The sequence below is a fragment of the Blennius ocellaris genome, assembly GCF_963422515.1.
Source record: "Blennius ocellaris genome assembly, chromosome: 2".
NCBI classification, from domain to species: Eukaryota; Metazoa; Chordata; class Actinopteri; order Blenniiformes; family Blenniidae; genus Blennius; species Blennius ocellaris.
Genome location: NC_137651.1, coordinates 4,767,934 through 4,795,564, shown reverse-complemented (window position 1 = coordinate 4,795,564; position 27,631 = coordinate 4,767,934). Strand labels below are relative to the sequence as shown.

The 27,631-nt window shown below is 43.6% G+C and overlaps 1 protein-coding gene across 4 annotated transcripts in view; it reads left to right on the top strand.

The window, feature by feature from the left end:
• The first annotated feature begins 326 nt into the window (after window positions 1–326).
• Window positions 327–27,631, top strand: part of aplp2 (amyloid beta (A4) precursor-like protein 2) — a 76,422-nt gene continuing 49,117 nt past the window's right edge. For all 4 annotated transcript variants that reach the window (XM_080512717.1, XM_080512715.1, XM_080512716.1 and 1 more), the window contains exon 1: window positions 327–643. In XM_080512717.1, coding sequence (XP_080368843.1) covers window positions 572–643 — 72 coding nt within the window. In that variant the 5' untranslated portion in view covers window positions 327–571. The remainder of the gene's footprint in view (window positions 644–27,631) is intronic.

Here is a 27,631-nt window from a genome sequence, read left to right as displayed (position 1 = left end):
GGTCACTCTTATCATTTTCTTCAATTATGTGACTTTCATTAATTCTAAATATGTAATAATTATAAGTTACAAATGAACAGAAATGTGCACAGAAGTAAGGTTTATGCTCGGAATTCTTATTGTTGTTGTTGTTGTTGTTGTTGTTGTTTGTTATGACCAGTACTGTCCGCCTGGCGGCGCAGTGCGCTGTGGCTGATCGCAGTGCCCGGGGGAGGGAGGGGAGGTGGAGGAGGAGTAGCGGGAGGAGGAGGAGGAGGAGGAGGAGGAGGAGGTGGAGAGGAGGTGTAGGAGGCGACGGAGCCACATTTCCAGAGGAGACCGACCGTCAGACGCTTCAGTCCCTCCAACGTTGGAACAACAAGCGGATCCGGACTGGTCGCGCCTCCGTCGGGACAGACAGCCAGCTCACTCCCTGGACTTTGCTTCGCTCTTTTACTCCCCCGGGACGTCACATTTGACAGATCTAGCTTTTTATTTTTTGTTTAGATATTTCGTTCTATTATTATTATTTTTTTTAAATTTTAATTTAATTTTACCGGACATAAGTTATTTCCAGTAGCACTCCTGGAAGATGGGTTCGGTCCCCGCCATATCGGTGCTGGTCCTGGGCATCGTGGTCCCGGCGCTGGCCGGATACATTGAGGTAGGTGGTGCAAGAAATCCGCTCCGAACGACTGTTCGAGAGGCAAAACAGCAGGGAGGGTTTTTCCTCTGTGAAGGCTGATCTCTGTCCTCCTCCGTGACTCTGCCGCTCGCAGGTCCTCTCTGAAATGTGCGTATTGATCAGGCTCTTACGCTTCCCTGTCAAGTAACGGAACAGATCAATACACCAAAATAGAGATAGCCCTTTATTCCAGTTTTGCGGCTTTTTTTTTTTCTCCATGCGTCGTCTTATTTGTTCACGTGGTTAAATATTAATCAGCCTGCTTTGAGGTCATTCCTCACCTTTAGTCTTGAGCTCTGATTTGTTGGTGAGTGGATGAGCAAGGGTCCACAAGGAGGATTATTGTGGGTTTTGCTGCAGACATCAAACCAAAGACAGTCGGTGCTTAGTCAGGCCTTTTTTGTTTTGTTTTTTTTTGTTTTTTTTTAGGGGGGGGGGGGTCAGAATATCTGCACTGGGTGTCAGACATATAGAAGTCTGCTGTCCATTATCATTATGGAAAAGGAAATCCCATCCAGAGGTATTCAAGCTTTTCCTGTGTCAACAGGATGCACCCCATCCACACCAGACCCCCAGTTCCTGCTCAGCAGGGGGCTCCTACTGTCTTCATGTGTCAGGCCTGTTTATGTGCATTGCGATCTAAATGTAGGGTTCTCTATTTCCTCCACCAGCACTCACACACGTGCACACTTTATCTACTTCTGTGCTGGCTTACCGGTGTTTGTCCCTTCAATGTCAGACGTGTGTCATTGGATAACAATGTACCCGTTTTCAGAGCACTCCCCCCCCCCCCCCCCCCCTGGCCCCCCTCCCAGGGTAAACACAAGTGTTCCTGCTCACTGTGGAGGCAACCGTGACAAACCATTTTAACAAGACGTCTCCTCCTGGCACTGTTGAGTGCCATGCAAAGTAGTTGTCAGTGGATGTTTTTCCTCCCCTCCTGCGACAAAATAAACCCTCGGCCATTTTGAGGCAGCATTGGCTGGCATTCTGTGTGTGTGTGTGCGCGCGCGTGTGTGTGTGTGTGTGTGGGGGGGGATAATGGTTATTATGTCCCCAACTAAATCCATGCTGCTGCACTCTCTCACAAAGACCTGTCCCCACTCTCCACTCCTCCATGCAATGATTGCCTCCTCAGTCAGCCTCTCTAACCACACAGACGGGCCAGTCGATACTGTACTGACTCTCCCGAGATGATTAATGGACAAAATCAATGAATTTTCATGATCAGTCACCCAGATTAAATTGAGAAATTTACGGTGGCTGCTGTGCTCCTCGCCTATAAAGCCGGAGATTCTTTAACCAGTGGCTTTGTTTGTTGGATGGTTGCAGTGAGGCGAGGTGGAAATCAATCCATCGTCTGTAAAGCTTTGTCACACCTGAGACACGGGCGGCCGGCGCCGGTCCTATTTTACGATGGCCCGAACTACATTTTATGACCTGGGCAGGTCATCTAGTCCATCACAGGGGAAAATACAGGCACATTTTGACACAGAAATACATGTCATTTATAATATAATAAGTGTAAACTAAGGCTGCACAATATCAGGTCAACGTGCGATAATGTCGAGTGTAACGATGTGACTGAACACAAACTCTATGATGTCTTTGTGTTTTTAGTTCTTCCAAATAACAGTGCTTGGTTCCAATTTACCCCTTCTGTGCCTGACCGTGTCAATTTGTTGTTGTTATTTTTTCCACTTCCACTCTCCACTTCTTCCGCTTTTATGTTTCGGACTCCTGCCCACTAAATCCCACTTTTTCCTTTCCTGTTTGATATTTGGTCCTTTTTGAATTTGCAGAGCGCGAACCTGTTGCAGTTAAGGTCAGTCTTCACAATGGCGACACATTTGCTGGATGTTGTGCAGCACTCGCATAAACATAAGTAACATTAGAAGGATAACTTTGTGAAGAGCAGACTGAGGTTACATGTTTCTGAGGTCATTGCTGGGTGTTTGAACTGGACTAGTTGGCCGTTGCTGCTGCTGCAGATGAGTGAAGTTGCTGGTGTGTGCGCCGGCCTGCTGAGCGGCTGGACACACGGCCCAGGTACACGTCGCTGTGCTGACAGGCTGGCCGTGCTGCTGGACCTTGATCTGGACTTGATGAGCCTCTCTGGCGGTGTGGGCTCCGGCTCCACCTGCCACCTTCCATTGTTTCCCGTCTCTTCGCACATATGTTGGAAATGAGGCGGCTCTCTTGTTCTGTAGTTCGCCCTTCTTTTTTTTTTTTTTTTTTTTAAAACAAACCGTTATGGGATTATCCAGCTACTTTCAGCTGTGTAAACAGTTTTGTTTTGTCAGATACCTGCGAGAGCGCCACATTGTGAAGCTTTTGTTTCTTCAGCTGTATTTTAACCCCTCCCTCTCGTCTGAGCATCTCTGCGTCGCAAGCCTTCCAGTCCGCTGTGGCTTCAGAAGGAGGAGTTTTGTCCTGATGCTTTCATTAACAGCAAACAGTGAACAGTGTATTTATTTCAATTTTAATCACCTTTTTGGAGAATCTGGAGTGAACAGCTGTGCCATTTCTAGGCCTAATTTGAAAAATAGGGCATCGGCTTGCACCGCGAGTCAGGTTTACACTGAGAATTGCATCACACTGAGGCATTCACTGATATGGCTCCCACTGGATTAATGGAACAGAATATCTGGAACAGTTAACGCGTTCGGTACATTTCATTCTCTCTGCTGACTTGAGCAAGCGGAGATTATCACGGCAATGACACACGGTGTAAAATGACTACGTGTTATGCAACACCACATCGCATTTTTGTGTCATAAAATCCCTCCCCGAAAAAATGTTCTCCTTCCAGCTGGCATGTAGCATCAAATATATCAGCGTGTGTCTAAATCCAAGGCAAGACGGAGCCTGTAAGGGAGGGACTTGTTTAGAATCTGCAGTGTCTTGGCTTGATAGTCTATTCTCAAGCATGTACGACCTCGTCAGAGTGACCAAAGAGGAATAGACAGAGCCAACCAGAAGAAATGTCCCAAAAAAGAAAATGGCTTTGCTGCTGTGCTTCCTGCTCTTTGGTTGCAGTGATCTTTGCAGCAGCCCCCCCCCCCTCCTCCCCCCCCTCCTCCCCCCGCCCCCCCACATATCATCCAAAGCCTGCATGCGTGCTGGTAGGCTAGGCATTGACATTAAAGTGTGCTTTCTCCTGCGTGTTTGCTCTGGATGTGGGCTGATACTGAACAATTGCACGTGAATGACTGCACCCCCCCCCCCCCCCCCACCCCCCCCACCGCTCGGTTGTGATTGTCGGGGCGGGTGTTATGGAGCCCTCTGTTAGCAGGGCTGAGTGATTCCCTATGAGGGCCTTTTGTGTTCTGCTGAATAGCCTGGGACAAGCCACGGTGTTGTTTCCATACAGAGGTGAGCACAAATGAGGGACCGAACTGGGCCGCTGGCAACCTTTCACTCTCAAAGAAGAAAAACACACACACACACACACACACACAAAAATCCTACACAACTATCAGTAGCACTTGTATTCAATAATGGCCTCTCAATACGTCGTTGTGGGTGGCGGAGCAGTGTCAGAGCCTTCTGCCGGCTGATTCTTTGCTCCCCTCTGAGCTGTTAAGATTGCCTTTCTGACCTCGGCGTCCTGCCGTGTGTCAATCAAGTTGAAGCCTGTGTTCCGTCAGCGCAGAATCAACCCTCGATCACCCTTGGATTTGTAGATTGGCGCCTTAAACCTCACGTTCAATTGTCGCGACGGCCCCCGCACCCCGCGAATCCTCTTAGTGACAAGAAACACTGCGTGCTTATAGATCTGCGAAGGGAAAGGTACTAATCCCCGCGCGCTCGTTCGCTCGGTCACCGACTCACTCAGTCAAGCCCACACTTCCACACCCTGCCGAGGCAAACTGACTTCAAAGTGCCACCGAGCACAGCGAGTCACCTGCATGTATTATCGGCGGTGTTCGCTCGGCGGCGGAGTCTGATCTGTGCTCTGTGGCGAACAGTGGGAAGGAATGTCTGATTGAATCTAAGCCCTTAATCTCTGTTCTTTCATTTTCTCAAAAGACACCTTCATGCCACTCGGATCATCTCCACTTGTCTGTCTCCGTCCGTCTCCCCGCGTCTCCCTCCGTGACTGTTTCTTCCCCCGAGCAAGTCTCCCGGAGTGATTCCATCGACAGACACGCTCTCCGCTCATCCCGAGGATTTAAATAGAGAGGCCTCATCAGACGAGCCTTGTTCTCACGATGCCAGGCTTTGTCTCCCAAGCTCTGCGTGTGCTCTAATTATCCCAAGTGAATAGAGTTGCCTTCGAGTTTTGCCTTTTTTTTTTCTTTTCTTTTTTTTTTTTTTTTCATTTTACAGCTGGAAATGTGTGGTTGTTCATCTGTGTGTGAGTTTGTTTTGTGCTCCCGAATCCTCCTCCTGCAGCTGGGCTCATCACATATTTAGTCGGGGTTTTTTTTTTTTTTTTCCTCGGTGAGGGACCCTGGCCGGGGACTTGGCACGGAGTGAGTGGGTTCATATCGACACACCCATGACTGCACATCGTTTAAGTTGCATCAGGCCTCCTGCCATATGTAGGCCAACCTGCGCCAGACCTCCTCGTGTGCACGCCGTCAAGGTGAACGCCACTCCACCGGAGTCTGAGTTGGGGTTTTTTTTTTTTCTTTCTTTCTTTCTTTCACTTTTTCTTTATAAAATGTCCTGCCTCAGCACAGATGCACAAGCCTTTCTTTTGTGGGTTTATATGGCAGAGTGCTCAGGAATGCATAGCCTGAAGTGGCAACGCCATGCCGTATTGTGTTGTGAGCGGCTCGCCTCCTGCGACGGCGATTGAATATAACTATACAGGGTAGCAGGTTCAGTACACATGAATACCTTTACAAGCAGCTCTGCTATCAGACTTTATTTTTTAATGTATTTTCTCTTTGACAAAGAGAAGAAAGTCAGTGTAGGTGGCTTAAACCCGGTCACCCCCCCCACCACCACCACTGGTCTGTGTGTGTGTATGTGTGTGTCCCTGTGGCTCTGTGAGTCATTCTTGCTGCTCGAGATTTTCTACCCATGAATAAAATATCTGCTGTGCTATCAGTGAGATACACTGCATCTGTATCTGCGCCTATGGCCCCTCCCGTCTCGCCCCCAGCCTCTTCTCGGTCCGTGTGTGAGGAAGCGTTCGCCTGGCGTCTCCTCCTGGTTTAATTCAGGTGTGCACCTCTCCGCTTTGTAACATCAGTGAGTCACATCGCCGACGCCGGCGTGGCCTTTGCACTGATTTGTCTGCCTGTTATTTATTTATTTATTTATTTCACTTTGGCAAAAGTGCACTAAAATGGAGGCAGGCAGCTGAGAATCAAAGAGCCAGTTTTAGCTGTGGGCTGGGCTTTGTGTCCTGCTGTTTCCACACTCATCTGCACCAGAAAGTGCACACGCAGGATGTGTGAACCCATCTTCTACTGGATTGCTCCTGTCAAGTCAGACCCAGTTTTGCAAACTTCACTTGCAACTGATGTGAATTTTCTTGGTTTTCTTTCACTTCTCTCTTTGTCTCTCCACGCGTTCTGTGTGTGGGTTCGTCTGTTTTTTGTGTATTTGTGTCTATTCCTGGATTATAAAGCTCCGTTCTATTCCGTGGATGTGGGGAAGCCATTTTTGGACATCTTGTGTCCTCAGGTGACTCGTTTCAGCACGTCATTCAGGACGCTCACTTCCACGTGTAGTTCTTCTGCAAGCGTCTTTTGCTTTGTAACTTATGCATGGTCAGGTAGAGAGACGGTGACATGGTTTTAAAGCTGACAGAGAGTTAGGAATGTGCTGTTGAGCTGGCTGAATGTCTGCCGGGCTGCCTCTTGCTGCAGCGCTGCACAAATACTCCCATTTGCTGTCAGGGAAAACAGAGCATGTTAGTTCCAGCTCCCTCCCTGTCCACTTTACTGCTTATCCAGCTCCCATCATATTGCTCCCCTCCTCCTGGAAATGGTATCATCCACACTGGAACCAAGGGCAGCATGGACTTCATCCTGTGTCTATTTTATTTCTCTCTTCTTCTTCTTTTTTTTTTTCTTCAAGTTTATCCTTTTCTTTCCTCGGGAGAGTGGGGGGAAATGAAAATGTCAGAATGGGAAGAGGTAGAAGCATTGCAGTGTAACTGTATACCGAGGGAGGGGGAGAGGGAGAGAGAGGGAGGGGGAGAGGGAGAGGGAGAGAGAGGGGGGGAGAGAGAGAGGGGGAGAGAGAGAGAGAGAGAGAGAGAGACTCTGCTGGTAGTTAAGCTATGTGACAGGCCTGTTAGCGGTCTGTCTGATACAGCGTTTTCTCAAGGAGAAGGTGACCAAGGACGAATAGCAGCCGTAGGATGGTCCGCTCGGGGTGCAGACAGGACAAGGGGAGATTTCACCTACAAAGGATGGAAGGTCGAAAAAGGAAACGTTATGAAGCAGAACATTTTTTTTTCAGGATTGGAGAGTCTTTCTTCCTTTGAGTTTTTTTTTTTTTTCCTTCCCTCAAATTATCCCAAAGCTCCTGCCTTCACACACTGTAATTAATTCAATAATAGGTGTTCATGCATGATAAAGAGCTAAAGCCAGCAGATCTTCATGCTGCCCTCAAAGTGGTAATAAGTGGTGGACGTTAGCGTTTTGTAGAAGTCAAATAGAGGGTTACGCACAAGTGAGAGTTCGCTGGAGAATGCCAGCGGAAACACTGGTGAGACGCACAAATGCCACGAGAAGGTAAGAGTGAGAGTAAAGCAACATATCAGAAAACCTATTTTTTCAGGTTTTCTGGTTAATGGTGACTTAATTTGAGGCCTTTCAGTCGAGAGTTAGCATGTTCTCCCTGTGCATACATGGGTTTTCTCAGAGTTGCTTTTGTCACACAGTCCAGAAACATGCGTTTGAAATCATTCAATTTGGGTTGAATCACTCAATCCCAACATTTCAGACCATCAAATAATACCACATTGGTGCCATTTCTGTACAAAGAATGTTGGAATTTGTAACTTTGACAAGATTCTATTCCCTCCTCCCGCTGGCCGAGAGTAGTTTCAACCATTTTGCTGCTCATATTTTTAAAAAGATCTGACTGCCGTTAGATCAGTGGAAGTGTGTTAAACATAACTGTCCTCCAAAAAGAAGCAAATTTAAGATTCACTCAACAAAAATTCACTCAAAATCAGAGATTATTATTTATTGAAACATTAAATATCAACTTATGATGGTCACTTCAGTCATGTTTAGAATTGTATTTGTATTAATGTTTTTTAAATTGTGTACATAATCTTTATCTTTCATTCAAATAAACACCTTTATCAATTCATTTTCTTCAGGTCATGCCCCCAAAATGACTCTTATTATGACATTATTCTCTTATAAGCATAGCTTATCTCGTTGCCTTGTTCTGTTAAAAACACAACTGACCAATACACAAAACTGATAAATACAATATCCTGATTCCGAGAAGATTAAAAACCAGCCAATATTAGACTTTTTTTTGTGTGATAAATGTTGTTAATTTTCTATTGAGTGATCAATCAGCTGATCTGAAAGCTTTTTTCGCAGTGGATGGCCGCTCTCAGCATTTATCTTTCATTGTTTTTGTGCATTACTGCGTGCCCACCGCCTGATTGTAGACCGTGTGTTTAGCATTCTGCAGCAGGCCTCCCTCCACACAGATCTGGCAGTAGCTGAGCTATGACCCTGATATTATCCTTGTAGTGTTTCTCTTTTTAATCTTCTAACTAATGACCAGTAGAGATTTCCATTATCTGTCTCAAGAAGTCATTATAAGCCCATTCTCACTTAAACATCCATGCAAAATGACTTCCGAAGCAACACTGATTGTGCATCACGTCATGAATTCAGAGTGCGGTCAGATTGGTGGTGGAAGGACTGTCTTTCCACCACTGTGTGGACATTTTTTTTGCCTGAGGTTTTTCTTTTTAACATTTTGTGGCCAGAAACACCAGTTTTTCATTACAAAAGATCCCGCTAATGAACGCTGCCGCGACACACCTCTATCAGCCATTTTGATCTGAGATAAAAACCAATCAAGCACTCCAGAGAATTCCATTAGTTTGATGAGATATGAATATAGCTCTGAGCGCAAATCTGAAATAGTCTGCTGTTTTCAGACAAACCCATTAAAAGTCATTTGATCTTCCAGCTGCTAATTATAGAGTCTTTCTGAGCAGCTCGCTGCCTCCGCTAGGCTCCGCCCCTTCCATTCCCCCACCTCCCCTCCAGCCACTCCCTCCAGTGGTCGTCACATCATCGTCCGTATGCTTGATGTCTAGCGCCACTGCTCTGTCATTGAGGGTTCCAGTCCTGTGAGGGCGGAGGGATCCGTCAGCTCCAGCTATGGCCCAGACAAAGTAGCGGGATGCCGCGGAGGGGCTCGACTCAGGCCGGGCACCATGGGGAAGGAATCAAGAAGTAGGGGAGCAAGGTCAGACGATCGACCAAAGCGAGCACAGTGGACGGGCTCAGAGATGGATGCTCCTGCTGTGGAGTCTGTGTCTTCTCCATAGAGACCTGACTGATTATCTGTTGGCCTCGGCATGTCTCGCCAGAGTTATATTCTTCACTCGTGTGATTGAAATCCCCCCCCCCCCCCTGCAGAGAGGCCAAGTGAGGGCAGAGCAAGGCTTAATGACAGATAAGCATATCTCCATTACATCCATCATGTTCTCTGGGTATAGATGGCCTTCCGTGCATTGCCGTGGGCATCACAGCCTCTGTTGGCAGTGTCTACAAAGCTCCTTGTTTCTTTTCCTCCCTCTGCAATTATAGTACAGATTCATTTGAAATCAGCGTACGTCGTGGCAACGCGTGAGGGGTTCCAGAGCCCCCCCCCCCCCCATCCCCCCCCAAAAAAGGAAATACAGCTCCAGCATGATCATGGTATAAAAGTTCTAATAAATGTTTAATATGTTCTCAGAAAATTGCTCTGCGGGTTGGAAATGTTGTTTAACGGCGCCTCCAGCAGGGTTCACGGCACATGTGAATTTGAAATATGAGCATAATTAAGGCTGTCTCCGTGTGTGTCCGTTAACACTGGAGTGAGGAAAATGTTCCTGTGAGTGAGATTCGGACTCGCTGGTCTTTTAGAGGCTCAGATTTCACAAATGGAATTTTTTTTTTTTTTTTTTGCACAGTGAAAATGGACCCTTGAATTAGCAAGGGTGTGAGTGACATTTTTTCAAGGGGGGCCTTTTCTCTATGTATTTGAATTTGTGGGAGATCCAAAATTTCTAAATATATTCAGAAGATGAAATCCTCACCAGCTGGTGATTTACATTTTCACGGCTGGGGAAAAAAGTCTTGGGAAGATTAAAAAAAACAAAAAATAAACCAGTTTGCTGATTCACTGCAACTGAAATTCCTCTTTTTTACACAACAAAGTGAGAACGCCATTCCCAGTCTGCTGGTCGTACAGTTCTCAGTCTGCCCCCTGCAGGTTACCTGTAATACACAGTATAACAGGGCAGTGCAGCTTCACTGACTGTTTCACAACTCGATTACGATTATCTTCTCTTCGATTCTACGATGCATCACAATGTGCTGCATCCTCACTGTTCTTTATAACTTTTCATAGCTAGGTTTTGCCATTATTGAACTCAAACAGTTGGATAAATATGAACTCGCTTTTGAATTCACTAAATGACAAACATCATGAACACTAAATATTCGAATGGCATTAATACAGTACAGTGTACCTAACAATTAAATGTGAACATTAATGTCTCAACATTTAGTTAAACTGCAAACTAGGTGCATAGCATAGCATTGCAAAAACAACCTGCAAGCTTGTAAGCCATCTGTGGCAAGACGCCTGACAAGATTTCCTTTATCATCTTAAAAATATCACAATATATACAAAATAACACAACATTTGAAGGATCGATTATCGCCCCATAATGGTAATCAATAATCGCGAACATAGAAAGAGAAGGGTAATACCAAGACATCTTTAAAAGTTAAATTATTTTTTGGGGAAAAAAGGTATAAATGAAAAACAAAAAGGTAAACTGACTTTTGGCCATTTTGAATATTTTTCTTTTTTTGCACAACGGGAGGGTTTGGTTAGTTTGAAGGCCAAAGCAATCCCATGAATGTGAGCAAAATGTAATGGATTTTTGTTCATATTAATATATATATTTTTGTAAAAACCATCAAAATCACTTGAAATCTAAAATACATAATTTTTTACACAATGCTGTACTTTTTCAATGAGTGCAGTTTTTAGCTTTACCTTGTTTTACATGAAACAGACTGTGTAGTTTTGTTTGAATTCCGCGCTATGATTGGCCAAGAAGAAACTGCTTATTGTTTAGCAGGAGTGGAAGCGAGTAAAGCAGCTCAAACGTTGTTCTTGTTAGTTACGGAGCTGCTGTCCCTCCGTCTCCTCATCCGCAAATAATTCAGTTCTTCTGACGGCAACATGAAAGATGTCTCACTCACATTAACATGCATTATTCCTTATCCACAGTGCCGGCTTTTCATTAGCCGCATCACGTCAAATGGCTTCTTTCCTTCACAGGAGCTCTTTGTTGTTGCTTCTTTTCAATTTCATTAGATTATTAACTTCTATTCAGAAGCGCTTGCGTCCAGATTTTTTAAATGTACCAGCAATGACTGGTTGCTGTGATAATGGTAGGATGATGATTATTTTAAGTGCATTTGAATCCGGTTGGTGCTGGAGCCAATCGCAGCTGACAGTAGGTGAGGGGAGATGAAACCCTGGACAGGTCTCCAGTCCATCACAGGACTAACACAGAATAATACACAAGTTGTTTTTGGATTGCGGGAGGACACCAACTGTATAATTGGGCAGTTTTTTGTGTACGTTTTCCCTTGACTATAGTGCTTTTCTGCTTCTGATGTCTATAAATGACAAATTTAGAAATGTCATTTATGGTTGCAGGATCTTGTGCACTTCGATAATACAGTATTGTCAAGCCTCATCGTATTGATGTGTTTGTGCTTGTCGAAGTGCTCTCATTCTTGCATCTAAGTTGCACATCGTTATTGTTTTTTAGTTATTTACCCATGATGTGCATTTGTGTCGAGTTTGTACTTCTTCTTGATTTCCAATTTTTCTTAACTTAATTGCCATTTAACGTCATTTTGAACGTGCGCAGTGCAGGGAGACGTGGTTTATTGCAGTTCAGGGCTTTGCGATGTACGTTGCGCTGGTTGATATAGCGAAAACAATAGTCATTTGATTGACATTTTTAATTTTGTTGATTGCCTAATTTTGTCAACCGTGATTAATTGCAGTTCGCCTTTCATATTTAAAATAATATCGCTTTGAACGTGCAGAGTATAAATGCACACTGCATTAAAAGGGAATTTATGGCTGATCAATCACTGAGTCGTTTTCAACATGTACATGGCGCCACATGTTGATATCGTGATGACGATAAATTTGCGCTATATTGCGCAGCCCTACCCGTAACTAATCAATTTCAGTGACTTGCTCATTGGCGTGAGTTGAACACTCTTCTGAATATTTATGATCCCTCTGAGTCAAGACTATCTATGCCCAAGTACAATTTTGTCCTGCTGTTTGAGGTCTGTGCTTTTTGTTTTGGCTGAGTCGTATCGAATCGTCCCCGCATGGTGCCGGGTCAATAACTTCCTCCTCTTTTTTTGCGTTCCTCCCCGGTAAACCTGTCACCTCCTCGCGCCTCACGTCGTCCGATATTTTGGAAACATGGCTCTGTGTCCTTGATCTCCTTCTTTCTCCTGCAGTTCATTTGGCTGCTTTCCTGCTCCAGCTTGGCCACGGCTGCCTTGTAGCGACTGGATGTGATATTTCCATGTTGTCCTTGAAACTGCTCCCTCTCAATGTCACCTCCCACTGTTAACCCCCCCCCCCCCCCCCCCCCCCCCCACACACACACACACACACACACACACACACACACACAGTCACTCAGATTTAGACACAGTGTTTCTCCGTCTCTCTTCTGTACTGTGCCACATATTTTGGGACAAATTGACTACCTTGTGTTTTACTTTGCTTATTGGAGCGTTCTGTCCTTGTGCTTCTCTCACCTCTCGGTATGCAGCGTCTCCGTTACACCTCTCACCCCTTGGCTGTTTTCTCCACCTCACTTTCCCAATTTCACTTTCGCTTGCTCAACAATTACGTGCTCATTAACCGAGAGAAGGGGGGGGGGGGGGGGGGGGTTCAGTTTGCGCGACTGAGAGAGAGACGTCAGTGACGGGGCTGGAGGCCTCGATGAGGTTCCCTGTTTCTGTGCCTCCTTTATTGACAAGTCGACCCGTCTGTCGGCCAGCCGGCCTGCTCCCGAGGCACAGCCGACTGGTGCTGCATGCTGATGAGCGTCGTCCAGCGAGAAAATGGAGACGCACGAGAGGGAAGGAAGGGAGGAAGGATGCAGCACTGGGTATTTACTACACTGGGAGGATATGAAGGAGGGAGGCAAGAGAAAGTGGAGTGAGCACAGGTCATTTCTCCCAAATCCCCTCTCCTCGGCGTGAGAGATTAGACGACTGTGCTCGCCGGAGGATGAGAGGAAGAGAGAGAGAGAGAGAGAGAGAGAGAGAGAGAGAGAGAGAGAGAGAGAGAGAGAGAGGCACACTCCTGTGTCTAATCCTCCTCTTTGAAACTGCTGAGAGTGCAGGACAAAGTAGGGGAAAGAGTCTGCATGCACATAAAGTGGCCTGTGCAAAACACAGGCGCATAGTTCAAAACAAACTGAGCCCCGTTTAACAATTGCCTAAGCTGTAAATCTCCCGTGTAGCCAGAGCCAGGCCCACCACCAGCTTTTTATTTTCACCCCGCCCACATGTCGCCTCTCAACGCTCCGTCACTCCATCACGTCACCTGAAAAACCGCCACGGAACGTCGAGCCCGTGTCAGGGATACCTCTGCAGCCCTCATTAGCTTCTCGGCCTGGGTGATGTCAGGCTTAGACACACACACACACACACACACACACACACACACACACACACACACACACACACACACACACACACACACACACACACACACACACACACACACACACACACACACACACACACACACACACACACACACACACACACACACACAGCCTCCCCCGCTCAACCGGCTGGATAGACCTCCCCTCCAGCACATAGGGGCTTTTAATAAATGGACAGGCAATGGGCAATTTAATCATGCTAATGTGTATGTTACAGTGGGCGCTCTATTGGCTATTTGATCTCCGTACGGGCGATTGGAGGCAAAAGCTGCAGGAAGATTGTAACTTAGGGACAGTGGGGGTGCACAGAACGGGGAAATGGTGTAAATGAGGGGAAGATAGGCAATTTAGTCTGCTCTTATTAAGATTCAACAGACAGTAACAGGAGATTATTGGGAAGTTGTTGGTTTTTTTTCTTCTTCGTCGGAATCGAAGTAGCGCGATCAAGCAAAAGCACAAACCACGGTGTCGGGTCAAGGCTAAATGCATTGTTTGTCTTGGAGGTGAAGTTGTTCTGTCTATTTTAGTCATAAACATCTGGCATAGTGATGTCAAGAATGTAATCCGCTCCAGGCCACGTGGAGCGTAAGCCCGGATAGAGCGGGTTGAGAGGGTCGCGAGCTCACATGGCTCAGCCAGAGAGAGTAAGAGAGGCAATGAGAGAGAGAGAGAGAGAAGCAGGTGGAGAGGTAAATGCGCAAGCGATGGGTGAGGAAAGAGGAGATGGGTTCACAGAGAGTAGCCCAGAGTGCTCAAAGTGAATGGAAATGAAAGGAGAAAGATGGAGGATGGAAGTGATTGCTCATGCTGGGAGCTTTTAGTGGGCAGAACTGGAAGAACGGCTGATTGTCGTGACAGCGGCTCTGCAGGAGAGACATGCATGCTCAAAGTCATCATGAGTACAGCTGCGAAGTCACTGAAACAAAAACCCCACCTACAAATAAACTCCTGTCATCATTTTTCTTCGGTAATTAATGCAAAAATTAACAGCTATTATTTTCTTTGCGGAAGAATTACTCCAACTTCTGCTGCATTATTTATGCAGTCGTGCACCTGCTCAGCTTTGCAAATAAACAAGCTGCGGGTAAAGTCCTGGGTGTAATTATCTCTTTATCACTGCAGCACATGCTTATCACTTTTTTCTCTGTCGACTGACTTTAATACGTACAAGATCCCTCCCTGCACGCAGCAGCACATTCTTCGCACTCAGGAGCTTCAACTCTCTTTTTGTAGTATATGCACGAGACGTGAAGATCAACTCTTCAAATTCAATTAGCCGTCTAATCAACCCTTCAGTCAGAATGGGAGCCATAAAGAAGCAATCAACAATGTATGCTCATGCGCGTTTAAAAGATGTTGTGACAGGTCAACTTTGTATGATTAATAATTAGTCTGGCAAGACATAGCATATAGACATAGATCAGGGGGTCATGCATTTTTGTCCTCTAAAATGTTTGAGCAGGAACCTAAAGGGAGTTCATAGGCTTTATTAAAACACATATCATTAAATCTGATTTTATCATTAGTGTAATATAGACAAATCAAAACAATGAAATGAGTTAACCATTATATATGTATTTAGTTGGGTTTGTCAAACAAAGACAAATCTTTCTGTTGATTGAACAACTTTTTTTTTAAATTAACACTAGTGGATTAGCCTATTAAATAAAAAAAAATAAAAAAAAGGAATAAAAAACAATAGGATTTCTAAAAGAAAATTTTTTTAATACATTGCTAGGTTTTAAATGACAATAAATTGCAAATTTTATGTCAATACCTTTTACATGCCTGACTGTTGTGATTCTGCGCACTTTTGCCACAATGCAAATATCACAATACCTGTGTTATATATATATATATGTGTATATATATATATATGTGTATATATATATATATATGTGTGTATATATATATATATGTGTGTGTATATATATATATGTGTATATATATATATATATATATGTGTATATATATATGTGTGTATATATATATATATGTGTATATATGTGTATATATATATATGTGTATATATATATATATGTGTATATATATATATATATATATATATATGTGTGTATATATATATATATATATATATGTGTGTATATATATATATATATATATATATATATATTCCACAACGGTCCTCTCATCCCCCCACGCTTCCAAAACGTCTATGATAAAGACATTTTGCTGCTTAACAGTGGCACTGTTCTGCCCTTCCTTTGCCTCGCAGGCCTTCTCAGAATTCTTCTGCAGCATCTCTTGACAGTGATTGAACTAACGAGGAAGTTTCAGTCGGTGCCACACCAACGCTTGATGTCTCCTCCCAAATTTGGCAGAATATATTGCAAATAGGCGTCCTTAAGCAGCGACAAATTTGCTCTCTTGCCTTCCCTTGCCTCCTCAGCCTCCGTGCTGTCTGCCTGCTGCCCCTCAGCCAGTGAGAAACCCTGTGTGTGCTCTGAATCTGCCTCATCGCTAACAGGTAGCAGCGAACGCTACATGCAATGTTATGGTGGCCGTGGAAGATCCTCCAGGCTGCGTGTGATAGGGCTGAAGAGTTGAACCTCGAGGAGAAGTATATTCTGGGGAGAGGGGGGGGGGGGGGGGGTAATACATGTTACCTGAGATCTGTGTCAAGTGGAGGCTGTGGAGGAAATGACGCTTCAGTCCCCTGCTGCTTGTCTAAGTGGCAGCTCCAGCCTGCAGATTGAACGAATGATAAAGCGCAGCGGTCATCCCTGGTGTCAGCCGCCAAGCGCTGCCAGCATATTCGCAAGCGTGTGCCTGAACAGCAGCGCTGCGTCGCCGTCTGAACCTTCCACCGATAAGATCTGAGAGAGACGGTGAGACCACACAAGTGTACTGGAGAGAGACTGAGCAAAGTTTGAAATATGAACAGGTGATGACCTTTGTTCTGCGAGGTCAGAGTGGCTCAGCTACTGAAACCTCGTGATTACTCTTTGTCTCCATGACGGGCTGCCCTTTGGTCTTCTGCTCCTACATTATGAGTGCCTGACGGAAAGGTTTATTTTGTTTTTGCTTAGTCACTCATGAAAATCACTTAAGTTTCCATAAACCCCCACCCCACTCTACAACGGATGTAATTTTGCATCAACAGTGCGAGCAAAACAAGAACTCAGGAGACAATCTCTTCCTTTGTATTAAAAGTCAGTGACCAAGAAAATTCAACTCGTGTTTTTCAACAAGCGCAAACTTTTATGAGTCATCACACAAACTCTCTGACTCCCTCACCGGCTGCTTGGTGTCTGAGCACCAGCAGATAGTTGGAGGGATGCATAAATATATAGACATTAGTGCTGCAGGATATTAGTTAAAAATGTAGCATGCTGTAATGTTTCAGGGATTGCAATCACAATATGACATGTGCTAATAAGAATGTGTATTAGTAATGTACTGTTGAAATAATAAAATGGAATATGATTTTCACGAGTGCATGGTGTATTGAAACATCTTTTATCTTGTATGTATATCGCAAATATTAATATTGCAGTAATGGGATATATCGTGCAGCACTAATTGCGCTACATACTGTACCCTCATTGAAACTGTTTCTCCTCATATGGAGCCACTCAGTATCTGCTGTGTGCGAGAAGTATGTCTCCACTTATGCAGACGATGGTGGATTAAATGTACATTTTGTTGGACAAGCACATGAAGAGTAGTAATATTCCAGGAAGTGTCAGACCATTTCGTATGTTAGCAGGTTTATCTTGAATTAGACTGTGAATATAATAGGGCTGATAATAAGATTTAATGTAACGTGAGTCCTCTTCACACTTCCCTCAACAGCGTCAGATTTCATGCTGATCGAGCTCAGTGTGACCACAAACCGTTGAACATCAGAATTGCTGTAATTCGACTCTGAGAATAAATTACACATCGTATGAGCAGGTTATTAATTTTTTTTTTTATCACTTCCTCTGACAGAAAGTAGTGTACTACCTTTAGATCTATTTTGCTTTTTAAAATCTCCCCCGTGAGCACTTAATTATAAAACCCCTCCAGATGAAATGTGGTGCTAATTAGGATGGTATCGTTTGATAATAAAACACAGTACTGTCCTCATTTTCTTTTCTTTTTTTTTTCCCCAAGTGTTTATTTCTCTTTCGTTGAATTAGCTCCACTCGCCAGGGCAAGCCTGCAAAAACAAGACCCCCACTGGCCGACCAACTGGAGCTGCTTTTAAAAAAAACCCCAGATGGAACTTCTCCCCAGTCAAACGACAGGAAGAGAAAAACTTGTACTTACTTATTAGGGCCTGGTGATTTTTCAATGCTTTTTGGTTTACATGTAAAGGAAGCTACAAATCATTGAAAACGATTATATCTGAAAACTCGGGCCGAAGTGGAGATTTGCAAAAACGTCCGTGTCATGTGTGTGCGGGATCTGTGTTTACAGTTTGGCTACAGTGATGACAATCCATGCTTGATTTTACGTTTGTCCAAACGCATTTGGTCTGGATATACAATCACGGCATTATTCCTGAAGGTAGTACATACCATTTTTTGTTGTTGCTGTGTTTTTTTTTTCCAGGATTCTGATCGGTATCGTGGCTTTATTTCTTCTTGTTACACTGCCGCCTCACGGTTTGGCATGCTCATTGTAGCTCTTAGCAGGTTTGTGAAAATAAACATTTTTATTGAACAATGTTATTATTGAAAACGTAGAGGGGGAAATATCTGTTTTTGCAGTGGAAACATGGCGTACTTTTCTCTTCTATTGGCCAAGTATGTTTTGTTGGTGGCTTTTGTTTCAACAGCCACTTAACAACGAATATTTACGAGAAAAGCGGCTAATAGTGAGAGGAGCCGGGGTGAGCATGAAAGCTCCCCAACCATAACCTTGTGATGATGTGACAGCCCGATGAGAGAGACATGGTAAAGAAAAGAGACGAGTGAGAGCGAAGGAGATGTCAAAGATGCCCTTTTTTTGTGAGTGCAGAAAGCAGAGGAGGAAGATATAAAGACGGGATATGATTGAGCAGTGAGAGGCTGACATGAGGTTCGTCCTGAAGAGACGTATCATCCGCCTTCGACAGAAAATGTGAAGTGACTGTGAAAGCCCGTTAACAGGGTCCGCGCTCCTTCCGAGTGAAATCCGCCGTTCCAATATGCATCAGGAAGCTACGACAGGCCCACAATGGCGAGTGAATCTTGGAAACTGACTGTGACTCATTCTGATTCAATGGGGAAGTCAGACTCTGAAACCAACTAAAAGTTTGTTTTTCCTCACAACAGAGGGTTTAGTCACTACATACACGGATGTATTTGTTATTGACATTTCTTCAGTGAGTGACTGTCCTCCAGGAGTGATTTTGGACTTTCCTTTTGGAGTGAAATTGGACTTTCCTAACCTGTAATGTTAATTCAAATGAAAGCAAATGAAAAATTTCTTTTGGAAGCGAAATAAAGTCTCCACTGTGGAAAATATGTACCATAACATAATGTACTAATTGTGTGTGGAAGATTGGCATTTTGCACATAAAATCATTACTAACTGCGTGGACACATTTTCTATTACATAGCCTCTAGTTAATAAAAGAAATAATGATGATGATGATTCATTGTGTGGGAGAAGAAACATTCAGGTAAAAATACCAATTGTCAATATTCCTGAGTAGCAATTAAACTTTTGTGTATTAATGTGTCCTTTATCATGAAATCCAAGAGAATCCATCACCCTGTGAACCAACTTCCTCAAGATTTAAGGTTGTTTTCGTGTAAATAAACTATTTACATTTATATAGCACGTTTATCTTCTGCGTGAAGCAAAGCAAGACAGTCGAGGGCTCTTGTTAAGTTTCTTGCCCAGCGACACTTGAATGCCCGGGCAGGAGGATCTGGGGATTGGGATTAGTGGATGACCTTTTCCCACCTGTTGAACCGGTGCGTCCCCTGGCTCTGACGTCTCACGACGTTGTCCTTTTAACGTTGCCTCCTGCGACCTTTCACCTGTCCTCATCCACATTCCTCTTAACTCAAGCTGGGACTCACATTGCTGAAGACACTGATGCACGCTGCCATGGCGATGGGCACAGTCTTTTTTGTTCAGGAGTGCAGTGAAACGCAGACGGAGCTTTGTGTGTACTGTATGTCTGCTATGTAGGGGAGGCTTCGGTATGCTGTCTCCCTTTTTACACTCTTTGTTATATCCTGGGATTTACACATCTCATTGTTACAACAGGCATGCAAATAAAGGAAGTGGAGTCGTAGGTACATTATATAGTTTGTAGCATTTTACATTTGTGTGTCTGGTGTATTCGTTTGCAGTATATGTGGGACACACGACATTACATAACAAATTAAACAGTACATTTTTGGGGGGGAAATCATTGAATTTCTAAATTAAATTCTGCGGGAGTAAACAGTCATTAATCAGAATTAAATTAGTCTCAACTGAGAGATAATTGCAAACTGCCTTATAAACGATGGATGTCTTGAAATAGTTTGGCTCTCTTTGCTCGGCTGGTTTTTAATATTTTTACAAGGCACATGCAAAGGTATTCTTCTGTGTCTTCTCAGGAGTCTGCATTTCTTCAGGAACAGCTATATTTGTCATGTGCCATCCTTTAAGCCTTTACGTTCTTAAATGTCAGATTCAAACGTTATCCAAATACATGAAAAAAAGTGTGATCAGACATTAAACTTGTGTTGATGTTGAAATGTGACTATCATGAGGCTTCACGAATAACTAGGAAGATGGAAACCTTGCTGCAGCTCTAAAAACAAACTTTATTACAGTAAAGCGAAAGATAGCTAGAGCTTGTTTTTGCATATGTAGCTAGCTAGCTACCACCAAATTAACTCATAAACCATATCTGGAAAGTATAAATATTTCAAGTTTTACTTCAGCGCAGTGTAAACCTATGTGGGTCATCCATCCATCCATTTTTTTATTAGTAAAACTTGTTGGTCATCGTTTGACCTAACAACCACAAAACAGCATTATTTGCATACAAAATAGAATGATCATTCTATTGATAATATTGACCATGCAATTATGTTTCAGTCTGTGTGGTACCTTTACCATTAAAGGATTGCAGTAAGTCTTATGTCCGAAATCAAGGTAGTTCGTCTTGTCACAACAAGTAAGGTAATTGATGTGTCCCAAAATATGAATATAATACATCTTAAAATATGTTTTTTTTGTAATTTTTTTAAAGCAATATTCAACCAACTATCAAGTTAAAATTGGCACATTCGTGGTCATTTCGCTCTTATCACACTGATAATTAAAAATACACATAATTAATATTCCACTTTTAAGATGCTTCTTCTAATTGCGAAAGTATTACAGTGATGGCAACTTCCCCCCCCCCCTGAGATAAAAGAATCCAGTCTCTGGTAAGTATGTGCATGTGTCAGAGGAAGAGTATGTGCAGGGAAACCAGTGGGGCTGAGGGTCACTTTTGTGTTTGCACACAAGGACACAGTGTTGCTGAATGTGGCAAACAGGGCAGCAGCAGCTGTTATTGTGAGTGGCGTCCTTTCTGCCACACGGTCTCACATGATAGTCACTTACAAACATGGCCCTCTTCCCTTTCCTTCCCATTATTATCGCACTTCCTCTCAAGCCATCCTCTTATAGTTCCATTTTTCTCCTCCATAATGATGATGATGATGATGATGACGACCTATCTCCATGCTTTCTTCTCTATCTTTCTCTGCTTTACTTCTCCGATCTGCGTCTCTCTCTCTCTCTCTCTCCTTTACCCCCTCTTCCTCCCTTTCTTCCGCAGCCTGAGTGTTCACTCTGTGTGTGAATAGCTGGGATGCTTTTGTAGATGGTTTCCATGGCGACGGGCCATTTGAACAAGTCGTCATTCATGTCCGTTTGCTGTAAGCTGGAGAGGGGCCATGTTATCTCCCCGCGACACACAGGCGGACCCGCGCGGCTCAATCACAGCGACTGCGAGTTCGCCACCAGCTTCTGTTGCCGCTGCTTAATTACAAAATACGTCTCGCTGACGTTCATCTCCCCTCGGCGAGTGCACCAGTGCTCGCCGAGATCAAGTTACGGCTCAATCAAATTTACTTCAAGATGGGACTTGTAGAATATTAACACCGGGAAATAATTACCTCCAAAACAAGCTGCAGTGAAAGCGCAGCCCCACTGGAATTTTAGTTCATGTCAGTCATTAAGCTTTTTCTTGCTTTAAAAAAAAATCAAAACAACTAAAAATACTCTCATCAAGCGCATCTTACGGTAGTAACGTTCCTCCTTCAGCTTTATTTGTGATGGAAGTCGTAGACTTTTGTTCAGTTGTAGCCACAACAGAGAAAACGAGGATCACAGTCACATCAGGAATATAACGTTTCCAGGATGGACGCCAGAAAAATCAAGGGAAAAGATGGTTGAATTCCAAACTAAGCTTTTTTGAAAGAGGACACGGTAATCTAATAATGAAGTACTCGTACCAGGAGTCAAACAGGTAGAAATTTCCTGATTGAGTTTCGCTCCTCACTTCCATTGCTATGAACTCTCCTAAATCGATCAACTCCACCCTCCTGAATCATTTTCTTGACTCGTAGCATGAAAAGAAATATAAGACCTGGACGACGTCAGTGGTATTTCCCGTGCTTCACACTTAGGAGCCGTCTCATTAACAAAGGCAAGTTCAATCAAGCTCAGGTCGGGCTGAGAGGATTACCAGCAGGCTTTTACTGTCTGAACCGGGGCTGGCGTGCCTCGGCCTCGTTTTTGTCCTCTGCTGTGTTTTGGGCTGTTTGGCGACGGTGTTTTTCCACTCCCTCCGTGTCGGTTTGGTGCCGCAGGAAGGGGCTTTTCTCTCCTGTCCGCAGCGGCTGTGAATGACTGGAGGTTAATGAGCCATGCGGAGGTGACCGCTGGTGAACAGAAACATTATGCTCAGCTCTCCGTGAAGCGTCTCTCTGTCACCTCAGTGTCTGACAAACACAGGAGGACAAGCACAGGGACTGTAAACAAAAAGTCACGAGATGCTCTCCGGGAACAAACGTGGGCAATTATTCCCGCCGTTATCACTGGGTGGCAGTACTGAGTTACCAGCTGAGTTTACGCTAAGTTTTTCATTTTTACTGTTCTAATTGAATTCTGTCCGATTGAGACGTCAGATTGTCCTGTTTACAGATACGGTGACTAACACGATTGGATTGATGTGTGTGTTTTTACAGGAATCAATCCAATGTGCTCATTACTGATTGCGTGAACAGGTTGCTCCACCTCAGATACTACGAGGAGTCGCATAATACACCATCTTGTGGTACAGTGTGGTATTTCAAGGGTTAGGTGATTAGTGATTGCTTTTATAGTTTAAAAACAATCACATACTGTTGCTTTGATTAAGATAATTTGCCCAATTAGTAACATTAAAGGGAAAAAATTGAAGTGAAAAGTGGATGAAAGTAGAAATGACAGAGTTTAAGAAAGGAAAAAGAAACAAAGAAAGAAATAGATTTTCAGAAGAATAGGAGAAAACAATACCTAAAAAAATGGTAGAAAATGTTTTTTTTTTAAATTATTAAAGATCAAGCTGAAAGAGGGAACTCTGCACTTTACTTACAGGATCTTAAAGTTATTTTTTTTATATAAATACATTTTTTCTCCAAACAGTCCATCTGTTATTTCCCCTTTTCAAACAAGTGACTCACTTTCAAAGAAAAAGTGGACAGTGAGTGTTTCTCTCTATAGAAGGGAAAAATCCCACACAGATTTTATGTGAAACTGTAAATTTCACTGCTTCGGGGCGGCCGTTTTGGGGAAGAGAGCGGCGCTAACTGGAACTGCCCCCAGACTGTGGGAGCATTTTTCTGCCTGTAGGCTTGGGGCAGTGATTCATAGGGCAATCCCAGTATAGCCCCAGGACACTTGTGATTGTGAAGACAAAAGGCCATTTCGCTCAGACAGAGGAACTCATTTGCATTGCATTGAGACCGTTTGCCCTTTTGATTCCAACTCCGAGAACACGACACCTTTTTTTTTCCTCCCCCTTTTATTATTCTGTTTTTACAGTCGAGCCGTTTGTGCGCGGGAGGTGGTGAAGGTATTTGGTCCGTAGGAAAATGTCATTGCTGCTGTGTTCTCCCCCTTCCCGTCTGTTATCAGGCGCTGTGGAGCTGTTTTTGTTGTGACGGGGTTCAGTGGTTCAGGCCCCGGTCTTCCCACGGGCCTCGAAACTCAGACTAATCACATCGGTGTGGCACTGTCATTTCAAATGTGCATGCAGAGACTTAAAAATGAGCTACCATAGTGACATGAAGCTGAAAAATAGAAAATCCTTGTCACAATGAGTGGATAGATGTCGTTTCACAAGAGATGCAGCATAGAAGGTGAGTAACTGTGCAAACCTGCAATATTTTTTAGTATTAGTAGTAGTTCAGGTTATTTCTGTTGGTTTTTAGTTACTAAGGACTCGACATTATCAGTTTAAAGCACACAGTGTAAAGTCCCAATTCCTCATGCATTTGGACATTTGCTATTTTAACCCTTTAATGATGAAGGTGAAGACTGAAAACCTTGACACATTATGTATGAAACAAAGAAATATTCATGCAAAATTGTAGGGATATTACACATCAAATGAAACAGGAAAACCAAGACTACAAGATTCCATATGAGCTGTTTTCACATGTTCCAACTGAAACTAACCGGCTAGATTCCAAGATGTTCATTAATACAAAAAAAAGCAAAAACTCCACAGATGAGTTGAGGCTAAATTTCAACATATAGCTTTGGTAATAAAGGGTTAACAGCAGAGTCTGTGGGTAGAGTCCAGTGCATAATGAAAAGGTATTTCTGTTTTGGGCCATAAGCAAAAAAACAACCCACCAAATTCCTGTCTTTTATCTTTAAATGACAGACGTGAGCTTCCTCCATAATTTCAGAGATGCTGTGTAACTGATACACTGTCTGCTGCCATTTATCCATTTCGCCAAGTATGACACTCAAAAGGTATTTTTTTTTATAACATATAGTGGTATTTTAGAAAACTCCCAATAAAAACCCAGATTTTTTTTTTCCAAAACAATATAGACCTGCGTCAATCTGAAAGTAGGAGTTGAACTGCATGGCATCGTTTTGCATATTATCCTTTTTCTGCTATTAGTGATTGTCGAGCTAAGAAACAGTCGATCGAACAGATATGAAATAATGTTTCCCAAGAAATTAATATCAGTCACAAACTCTTGACTTGAAGTTTCGGCCCTGTTTACACGACAACGATTACGAGTGTATCCGCAAAACTTCCTTCGCTGTTGGGGGGGGGGGGGGGGTTCATTTACACGGCACCAGTGTGCAGATGCACTGTATCATGCAGTTTTTAATGCGGCTCCCAAGGTGGAAAGATTCTTTCACGGCCGCTCATCCCTCCTGCAGAGACTGATGGAGGCTATGGAAGGCCGTTACTGCGCGTGCTTATCTCCCCCTCCCATCCCCTTCCATCCCTTGTAAACAAACATGGTGACCCGCAGTGGTATTAGTCACGGCCAGTATTCTAGTTTTATCGTCCATATCAGTAGTTTTATAGTTGAGACTCACCCCTGATAGCATCCGATGCGCTATCAGTCCAAGCGAGTGTCGGGTGCTCTTCATTTTCTTCACGCTTATAGCGTATTCTTCTCTGCACACGTCGGTGTGGTTTCATTACAAAATCAAGCGACAGCGCCCTCCTGTGGCCCGGAATACTAACTCCATCGTTGTCTCTGTGTCCGCTGCTGCAGTGCAAACACACTCCTTTTTTTTTTTTTACGGATTAGGTGTTGTCACGGGAAACGTCGTGTAAACCGGGCCTGAGTTGTTACATCTTAAACTGTTGTGCTCAATGGCTTTGAAGCTGTAATAGCCACATGGTCCTCTCATCTCACTGTGGTCTTGGGTGTTATTATCCTCACTGCAACTACCATCAAACGCTTACTGACAAGTTTAGAGTTCTAGTGACCAGCTTAGGCAGTTTGTGTTTGCCTCGAATTAGGGTCATAATCAAGAAAACCTAATTCCCCTTATTCCGAATGAAGGCAGCCACAGAGCTCTGTTGTTTGTATTTTTTTATTAGGCCAAATACAATAGAGTGTTTGGAAAATAACATTTCTGTTTTATCAGCAGCCAGCGCAGCTTAAGTAAAATTGCTTTCTCAATGATTATTTCCGTAAACAGTAAAAAAGAAACCATTTTCACTCCTTCCATTGCAAGTTTACACAGAATGTTTAGATGCATGGAGACAACAAGAACCTGCAGTGCCTGTAAAGTGTTTATTGATGAATGACTCAAACCACTGTGCATATTGTGTGCTTTAATTGTTTAAAGGGGATTTGCATAATATGTTGCTGCTCATCTTCGGGGAAATTTAGTTACAAGAGCAACAAACAAACACAATAAACAAGCACATGCTATAGTAAAAATTGTATATGGGAGCTCGTATAGAAAAAAATTAATGCTTTAATCACTCCCCTCTCTAGTAGTGCAATATCAAGGTGTGTGTGTGTGTGTGTGTGTGTGTGTGTGTGTGTGTGTGTGTGTGTGTGTGTGTGTGTGTGTGTGTGTGTGTGTGTGTGTGTGTGTGTGTGTGTGTGTGTGTGTGTGTGTGTGTGTGTGTGTGTGTGTGTGTCTGGATTTCTCAGCACTGCATATCTTGTTTAAGTATTAAGTCACCACAGGGAAGGATTAGCTGGATTAATACGGCCAGGCATTTCTCCACAGAGTCACATGGACACTAAACATGCTGGGAACCTGCGAGTCCCGGCTGGTACCTCGGTCTGGAGCAGCTTTTAAAAGGGTCAGACTGTGACCATGGCTTCACCGGAGCTCTGCCAAAATTAGACCGGTTGCCACCGTTCGGGGGAAGCCTGCAAAGTTTATAGACCCGGTTGACACTGGAGCTGGTCGCAGTTGGAGCTGTTTTTACATGCAACACGTGCAGTTCGTGGGTAAATGTTTGTCACAAATGCCATCCAGGCACGACGATGACTGTTGTTGGGGTTTTGTTTTTTTTTGCATACGGTTTGTTTTGGCTATTTCAAAGTCTCTCTCTGTTTGTTTTGGAGGATCAACACTGAGGCATTATCGTCCTTATGTATTCATTTCCTCTTCCACATATCATCTCGGTGTGTGTCCTCAGCTCACACACACTGCTGAGACCACACACACACACACACACACACACACACACACACACACACACACACATGCAGACTGGATTAACGTCTTTGGACCAGGCCCAGTTGCTGGGTGGTAGGTCATATGATAAGTGACCTGAACTGGTCCAGGAGGATTTTTCCCAAACCTCATTAAGAAATACAACTTTCTTTTTGCGAGTTTGCACAAATAGCACTGCTTTCTCTTCCACTTATTCCTGCTGGAGTCTGCATATAATCAGCATTATTGTAGGTATCAGGCTTCATCTCTGGGAGGAAAAAAAAATCCACAAAGTTTTAATGTGCCCGAGCTGAATAATATATCACAGGTGATGTGGAGGTTTAAGTGGGTTTCTTTCATCAGAATCTGTTTTGATTTGTCGATATTTCATCGCACTTACTTTCAGCATTTTCATGCAAAATGCATCCGTTTCCATTCTTTGGCTGTCAGTCACCTGCAGGCACAGATGAAAGTTAGAACAAATCGATCTTTCAACAAAGACGACTTTATTCTCACATCTATGTGTTTATGACTAGTTTGAGGCAGATGTGATGATACAAGTCAAATTCATACAGAATGTGTTCCCAATGATTTATGTTGACGGTGAACACTCTTTGACATTACAAAATACAACATCAGTCATCTACTTTGCCAAGTAATGTTTTCCACTGAGAATGAACCAGATTTACCTCTCAGGTGTGTGTGTGTGTGTGTGTGTGTTGCTCCTTTAAAAAAAAACACTCTCGATGAACATTTAGCTGTTACGAGAATAAAAGAGTGTTTGTGCGCACATCTGATGATTCGCGTGTTATTTCACAACAAGTTCTGTCGTGTCTGAGCTTGTTTTAGTGCAAAACCTGGTGAGTCGCTCAGAGCAGGCCAAT